Source organism: Cenococcum geophilum (assembly GCF_001692895.1).
Source record: "Cenococcum geophilum 1.58 unplaced genomic scaffold K441scaffold_8, whole genome shotgun sequence".
Lineage (NCBI taxonomy): Eukaryota > Fungi > Ascomycota > Dothideomycetes > Gloniales > Gloniaceae > Cenococcum > Cenococcum geophilum.
Window position 1 is genome coordinate 3,380,715 of NW_027137566.1, and position 8,370 is coordinate 3,389,084.

At 41.4% G+C, this 8,370-nt stretch overlaps 1 protein-coding gene across 1 annotated transcript; it reads right to left on the reverse strand.

Annotated features, from left to right (window-relative positions):
• Positions 1 to 5,389: 5,389 nt before the first annotated feature.
• K441DRAFT_693975 (HET-domain-containing protein) lies at positions 5,390 to 7,691 on the reverse strand (the record flags this gene model as incomplete). The annotated part of the gene is made up of 3 exons (XM_067652688.1): positions 7,433 to 7,691; positions 7,146 to 7,375; positions 5,390 to 7,014 (listed from the first exon to the last, which is right to left on the reverse strand). Exons 1-3 carry the CDS (start codon positions 7,480 to 7,482, stop codon positions 5,390 to 5,392), a joined length of 1,905 nt encoding a protein of 634 aa, XP_067507680.1. The 5' UTR covers positions 7,483 to 7,691.
• Between the last annotated feature and the right edge of the window lie 679 nt (positions 7,692 to 8,370).

The following is an 8,370-nucleotide window of genomic DNA, read 5'->3' on the forward strand; positions in this document are numbered from 1 at the left end:
TTTACCCTATTTTCTTACCGGATAAGCTACAAAAAGCTATAAATAACCTATTACCTAGATAAAAGAATAAACCTCCCCTACTAATTTAAGTTAACGACAATAATAAATAGGAAATTAAAGAAATACTAGCTTGTAAACTTGTAAAGGGAATATTAAAGTATTATATTAGTTAAAAAGGATATAACCTAAACCCTACTTAGTACCCTATATAGAACTTTATAGATAGCCCCTATAAGCTTTAAAAGTTTTATAGCCGTTACCCCAATAAACTTAGACCGCTAAAGTACCTAAATAAGTGGATAGAATGCTAATATAATAAAGATAATAAGCTACTAGAAGAACATAAGGATAAAAACGCCCTAGAAATTTCTTAGTTATATAAGGTATTAAAATATCTAGGAACTTTAACCGGCGGTTAAAGTTATCTAATTGGTTAGATTTTCTTGCTAAGACTTTTAGCGGCAAAGCCTAAGGGCAGGCTTTTTTAGAGGGGGGGTAATGTTACGGTACTGGCAGAACTTGGCAGAACTACGCACCGGCAAGTTACCACAAATTGCCGCATATTGCGGTCACGTGACGTAAAGATCTTATAAAACATCGAACGGCGCTACTCTTCTTCTCCTTTCCTTTCCCTAGCTTTAGATTCTCGTTTATAGACAATCCCATCGTACAGGCTTACGCGTCCCCTTTGCCGTGCCCATACCTTAATTAACTAAGTCGCTAACACTAAGAGTGTTAAGTAGCTAGCTAAGAGCTTAGTCCTACTAGTAATAGACTACGCGTTACTAATATAGTACCCGCTTATAATATAAGAGTTAATATAGCTCCTTTAGTAGGCGTAGAGGATTATAGTATAAGCTATTATTAGGGGGTTCCGTACTATTACTTTGCTAATAGCGGAGGTAAAAGCTGGCTTACTTCCTTTTAAGTAAAGGCTGTATAATTAGGCTATCGCGTTTTAGGTATTAATCTATAAACTAGGTAAATTATATCTTTATTAAATAATTTAAAGATAAAGGCTCTATAGACGGCACTAATTATTACTTTAGAGGATAGTAGAATATATAAGGATATTTAGGTAAATAGGGTGCTAGAGGTTAAACTATATATATACCTACCGTAGATAGCTAAGCTTAATATAGTAATATATAAGGATAAAGAATATACTTAAGCTATTATTAAAGACTATAAGCTAGGATAGGTTAATATATACATTAATATATCGGTTTATAATAGTAGGGCAGGAATTAGCGTATATACTATACCATCTAAAGTAATACTTTTAAAAACGGTAATAAGCTCTAATTAAGCCGATACTTACCTTATAAAGCTTTTAGTAATTAGTAAGGCAGCTAACTAGCCGTAGAACCCTATATATAAGGCTATTAATTAAATAGGTTCTCTAATACCTACTACTAGTATAAGAATATTCTCTAACTTATAATTAGCGTTGCTATTAGTATAGAGCTAAAGGGCTAGAGCCTACTAGGAAATAGTTATAGAAATTTTAAAAAAGCTTTAGTTAAATAATATTACACTATACTAGATTTTAGGCTATTTAGGTTTTATAGAAAATAAAAAGGCTAATAAGCTAGCTAAAGCAGCGATAAAACTAGAGAGTAAGGAGCTACTATAAAGAGGTAGCCTCTTATAGTACCTTATAACGTAAGCCTTAAAAAAACTAAAATAATAATAGGATCGCTTCTATTAGGAAGATCTAATACTAGCAAATTTATAAGGAAGATTAACGTAGTACTCTACCTTAGAAAGGCTATAGAATTATATTAGTAGCTAATTAGCTCTAAAGCTACTATCCTTATATAGTTATAGACTAGTAAGTTATCTTTAAAGGAATATCTCTATAAAATTAATATATTAGAGACGGCGTTATACAACTATAGGCTTTTAGAATTAATATAGCACTTCCTCTTTTTTTATAAGAGGTGGGCGTAATAAAGAATTAAACTAAGAGAGTAGTATAGAGATCGATTTGGGGATCTATTATATATATTAGGAGGCTACTTAAGTAGATAAAAAAGAGGCAGGAATATTAACGGCCTAATTAAACGCTAAAAGCTAGATATTAGCGTAGTTAAAGATATAATTAATTTCATAAAGGAGACCGGATGTTTATACCTAAGTATATAAAATACGGAAAGTATAAAAGCTAATATTAATAAGTAAAGACTCTTAAGAATTCCTCCTTTAACTATCTAACTAAATATACCGCAAGCCTCCCCTATATATACCTCCTTTAGTATATTACTAATTAAAAAGCGTATAACGCTAGAATAGCCCTACGGATATAAGGCGTCGGAAATTACTTACTTAGGCTCGCCTCTAAACTCTAACTTTCTTTTAATAGTAACGCATTACTTTCCTTTATTTCCTTAGTTAAGTATAGTATTAGGTAATAGATATATAGTTCTTATAGTTGGCTTCTAAACTAGAGCAGGCATATTAATAGCAGGAAGTATTTAGTTAGCGCTCTATAACGGCCCATACCCTAGATAGTGCATGGCCATAATAGAATATATATACATACATACATACGTAGCATCCAATGGCGATCGCGCCCGCGTGCCAGTAAAGCCGGGACTGGAAGGGGGGGTAGCGCAGAGAACCGCAGAAATAAATAAAAAAACGCTACAAACGGGATTCTGGCACCCTCGCTGCTCCGATGCTTGCGTTGCCTGACTATCCTGTCTTATATTCAGAAAGGGTCTGCAGGAAACGCGCAAGAATGACGACGCGGACGCGATGGAATAAATCTCCGCTCCTAATTGATATCATTAATGCGTCATCCTGTTCTTGGAAATCCTGCCAAGAAAGGCACTGATCCAAGCGGCTGGGCTTGTGGCGTTGATTCGCGGAAAGAAGCATCCGCCTAGTACTGTGCCCCGAACTGACATAGACACAATCCCAGCTCGCTCATTGGTTGGATTTTATCAGTCTCCCCTGGTTTGATACTAGTCGACTCGTGCCATATTTGTATCTAGTCTACCCACAGGTCTAGAAGTCTGGATACGGCACTCTCAGTTCGACTATTGAGCCCAAAGTAGTGTGAGGTCGCGAGTAGAGCTTCGAGGAGCTTTAAGGGGATCCCCCTTGCGCACTGCGCGCTCCATTTATTACGTGGGCAGAGCTCTTGCAGAGCTTCGTACAAAGCTTCGTGTAGAGCTCCGTGCAGAGTTGTGTGCACGACTTAGGAGCCTTAAGATTTCGTCCGTAGAGTTTCTCACAGAGCTTCTCAGAGAGTTCCACTTAGAGGTGTTAGTACAGGACTTGCAATTGCTGCTCCTCTACTACCACAACGTAGAGATGTCTACGAAGCAGATTTATTATATAAGCAGTGGATTATCTATAAAATTACAGCGTGGACTTGGAATATTTGTAGTAGAATAATTGTCATTATAAGTTAGAGCAGGTTTCTAGCATTTTTATATAGTTGGTTAGAAAAATTATCTCTTATTGACCCGAGGTACGAGTGGTCTATACTTTCAGGTTCAGATTTTCAAATCCCCGCCAAGCTAGCTTCTGATTGGTTAGAAAGCCAGCTTCTAAGGTTAATTTAGAAAAAAAGTCGCGGGCGGTATCTACCTGCAAAATACACGTGACGAACTTCAAAACATTGAGTTTAACTAAAGCTCTGCAAAAGCTCTGCATCGAGCTCTGCCAAAGCCCTACAAAAGCTCTGTATAAAGCTCCGTACGAAGCTCTGCAGAAGCTCTACCAAAAGCTCTACCAAAGGCTTTGCAGCACCTCTGCCCACTTAGTGTACTAGCCACGTAGTGAATGGAGCACGCAGTGCGCAGGGGGGTCTAAGGGGGTCTCTCCCTTGAAGCTCTGCTCGAAGCTCTGCTCGAGGCTTTACTCGAAGCCCTGCTCGAAGCTTTACTCGAAGCCCTATACGGAGCTCCAAAGCTCTACTAACACGCAGCACTAATATACTAGGAAGTCTCACAATCGTCTCGACGAACGTCTCTACAAACGGCTCTACGACGGCTCTACAATTGCCTATACAATCGTCCGTATAAACGGCTCTACAAACGGCTCTACAAACGTCTACACGATCGCCCGTACGAACACCCATACAATCGATCAATTAAACGTCCATACGATCAATCGATCAGACGCCTATACAATTAATTAGATGCCCGTATAAACGTCTCTACGAGTGTCTATAAACGTCTCTACGAAGGTCTACAATCGCCTATACAATCGTCCGTACGAACGTCCGTATGAACGCCTGCACGAACGCCTGCACGAACGCCTATACAAAGCTCTGCTCAAAGCTCTATACAAAGTCGTTTATAAGGCTTTTAAAAACAAGCCTAAATACAAACTCTATCAAAGCTCTACATAAGGCTCTATTAAAGCTCTGCATGGAGCTCTACTAAAGCTCTACAAAAGCTCTACAAAAGCTCTGCACGAAGCTCCGTACGAAGCTCTATAAAAGCTCTGCACAAACCTCCGTACGAAGCTCTGCAAAAGCTCTACTAAAAGCTCTACTAAAAGCTCTACTAAAGCCTCTACCAAAGCCTCTGCAAGAGCTCTGCCCACGCAGTAAATGGAGCACGCAGTGCGCAGGGGGGGTCCAAGGGGGTCTCCCCCTTGAGCTTAAAACTCTACTCGAAGCTCTACTCAAAGCTTAATACGGAGCTCTAAAGCTCTACTAACACGCAGCACTGATATACTAGGAAGGTTCTATAATCGTCTACACAAACTGCTCTATAAACGGCTCTACGAACGTCTGCACGATCGCCTGTACGAACGCCTATATAATTAGTCGATTAATCGATTAATTACCTATATAAACGCCTATACGATTAATTAATTAATTAACTAAACGACAGTACGAACGTCTCTACAAACGGCTCTACAAACGTCTATACAATTAATCAATCAATCAATTGCCCACACGAACGCCTGTACGAACGATCAATCAAACGCCTATACAATTGCCTATACAATCGTCTCTACAAATGTCTCTGCAATTAATGGCCATAACAAATGGCTGCACGTCTGTACGTCTGCATGTCTGCACGTGGCTCTGCGGAAGGCTCTGCACGAAGCTCCGCACGAGGCTCTACCAAAGCTCTGCACAAGGCTCTACTAAAGCTCTGCACGAGGCTCTGCCCAAAGCTTACCCCCTACTGCGAAGCACGACGGAGGTATAGGATTTACGAAACAAATCCATACCTACTAGTATATGTTAATTAAGCTCTATACAATAAGGCTCTAAATTAAAGCTTTGGGTTAATTAATCGGCTTATTAATTATAAACTCGGGTCAAAATTTTCGTTGGGGGGTACCAACGATCCGCATGTTTAAAACTGAATATTTTAAAATTAGAAGCTTCGTTTTAAATAAAGTTTAGGGATAAGATTTATAGAAGTTCTATTATTTCAGGCTTTTCACGATCAAACCATTCTATATCTGAAACCAGAAATACTCCAACCCGCTTGTACTCCGAAATTTTCAAGTGCTTTAGCAAAAGGCCTTCTTCAGTAATCAAGCGAAGACACCAATACCCTTCCGTGTGGTCAATCGGAGTGTCCGTCAAGGCTACCGCAATGGTTCCTAAAGGTGATGTTGAGCAGGAGTTGCCTAACTCATCCGGCACCAAGTTGATCATCCGATCTCTACATTTATAGTAAGTCTTGCGTTTACGTTTGTCCGTCAAAGGCAAGACTGTTCCGACAGCGCATTGAACAGCCTTTATAGTCCCACGAATGCGGAGACGGAATGAATCAAGTGACACACCACCGCGGATGGGGTCAAAGTGATTGTCAAAACCATCACAGCAGCTCAAGAAGTTGGCGCGTATCTTGGCAGAGCATAGATATGTTCTCTCTTGCCTTTCGGTGGTGTATTGGCAAAATATCGGTCCTTCCGTTGACGCCCAAGACCAGGATGGGGCTTTAAAGGCGTCTACTCTATTTAGTGGTAAAGGCGGATCAGGATCCCCCGGAAGCCAACCACTACGCCATAGAAGGCCACGGATAATATCTGTTTCCCACAGACCGAATAGGTAACGACCACCAATAAGCTGGTGGGCACGTTGTGCAATGCCAGCAATAGCAGTAAGCTTGTCATACGGATTTGATCGTTGCCGCCTAGTGTATTTTTGGAGCATTGGGTACCATTGACGCAACATTCGATCGCGGGCCCGACCGTCTGTTATTGACGTATTGACGGCGAGAATCATTCGAGGTGATATATCAAACAAGCCTTTTCCGTCCCACTTCGCTAAATTTGATGTACCGTCTTCCCACACCTCTCCCATTCCACACTTATAGCCCATCTGATCTTTTCCAAATATAAGAAGGCGTGGACTGAGGATATCTTCTTGGAGCGTCCAAGCACGTCGTTCAAGTGGCCCGACTTGGTACGATGAATAAAGCTCAGCGTAGATGTGCCCGGCTTTGATACCGTCATGCCGAGTGTACTCGAAGGGAACGGAAGGCAGTGCGTTTTGAAGCCCACCTCGTCTTGCCTCGAGGAACCCATGATTGCAATCTGAAGCGGAACCAGCAAGGATTGTGAGCGATGAATTTCCGTAATAATCTTGCATTCTCAAGCATTCTCTATTGAAGTCTTCGTTTCCGATTTCTGATTGTCCTTCTATGCTCTGTATGATACAAATGGCGTCAATCCAAATATAGCGCACGCCAAGGAGTCTTGTAACCTGGATTGCATCTTTAAGAGTTTGGGCCAGCTTGCTGTGTTCAATACCATTAGTCCTAAACTCGTGGTAGTTGCTATTGGTAATCTTGAATTCCTGATAATCCCCCCAGCAGTAGGATAGCGCAATGTAAACGCCCCTCTGACCAGCAGTTTCGAAGAGCAATGGATTTCGCCCCTCATCCATAGGTTTAAGATCAATCACCCTAGTAGGTAGATTGACATCACTTCCAGCACCGCAGCTGTGATGGCTCTGACAGCGTGAAACCCATGTTTTCATAGCAGAGATAGCCATGGTACAGGAGGGGTATGGCGCGATTTCGCGACCTGTGAAGTAATTTACACAAGCGTCATCTAGACCTTCTTTAGCTTCCTGCCATTGCTTGAGAAAAAAACATAAGTGTATATCTACTTGCCTGGCCTTGCATAGAGTCTTAATTTTCCGTATACACCGGTACCATGTTCTAAACCCTCCTCATAACTTCTCCCTGAGAAGATCCATATTAGACTATTCTGGATACCATTCTCAGGCACTGGTTTGACCCAATCATGAAATTCCCCACGCAGTCTGATGGCTGTATCTGCATCATCCTCGCGTCCATGTACGCGGCCTTGTAGATGGGTCTCGATACTTTTCTCTGCGCAGGTATCCACTAGGGCGTGCCAAAGAAGGTTACAAAAAGAGCAACTGGAAGAAGATATCTGTAGTGCTCTCAAGTTAGGCTGGTGTTTGAACGAAACAAACCGGAGATCGGCAACGGTAATAGATTGGCAAAAAGAACAAAGTTCAGCCATGAAGTTTAACGTAGGTCGAATTCGCGACCTAAGTTGCTATCTCGACACGTATCTGTTCTGCCTAATACTGACACGCGACTCGTTCCGGAATATTTCTGCTTCAATCCGGAACAAACGACTCATTTCGGAAAAGAAATTTTATATAAGATCCCCAAAAGGTCTTTAAATTTAACCGGTAGCATCTTAACGGGGGCGTCCGATTGGCCGCAAGTTGGTGTCCTTGAGGTGTTTTTTTGGGGTCGTTTTAAGTATTGATTTGAGCAATCGGGCAGGCAGTCGGGTGGGAAATCACGTGATACCATCCTAAGCTAGGCAATTATAGAGCCAAGGCGTCTGCACGAGCCAAGACCCCACACAATTGCTTAAATCAAAACTCAAAAACGACCCAAAAAGGATCCCAAAAACGGCCCCAAAGGACCAACTCATGGTCAATCGGACGCCCTTATTAAGATACCAATTTAAAGCTTTTTATATAAAATATTTTCTGGAATAAGGTAATTAATCTAGAATTAACCTCCAAAGAGCAATGCACAGTTTATTCCTTTTTGAAGACGATTTGTGACAGTTGGCTACTACCGCCTTCCTAATTGGGCGTGACGAAAACCAACTTTCCTCGCGTCAAGAAATAGACCACTTCACTGTTCAAATACACCACCAAGATGGTGCGTACCTTTGTATCCAACGATATAGATCTTGCGCAGCCCACTCAATATAATGTTCCCAAAAATCGGGTCGCCAAAAAAGTCTCTATCCCATCACCCATCATACTACGTTATCGATAATAATATGGCCCGTGCATATCCCATCCAACGTCAGCGTCCTAGGAGATGTAAGCCGGTGCGCGAACGCCAGAATCAAAAGTACGCGTATGACCACGGAGCCTTNNNC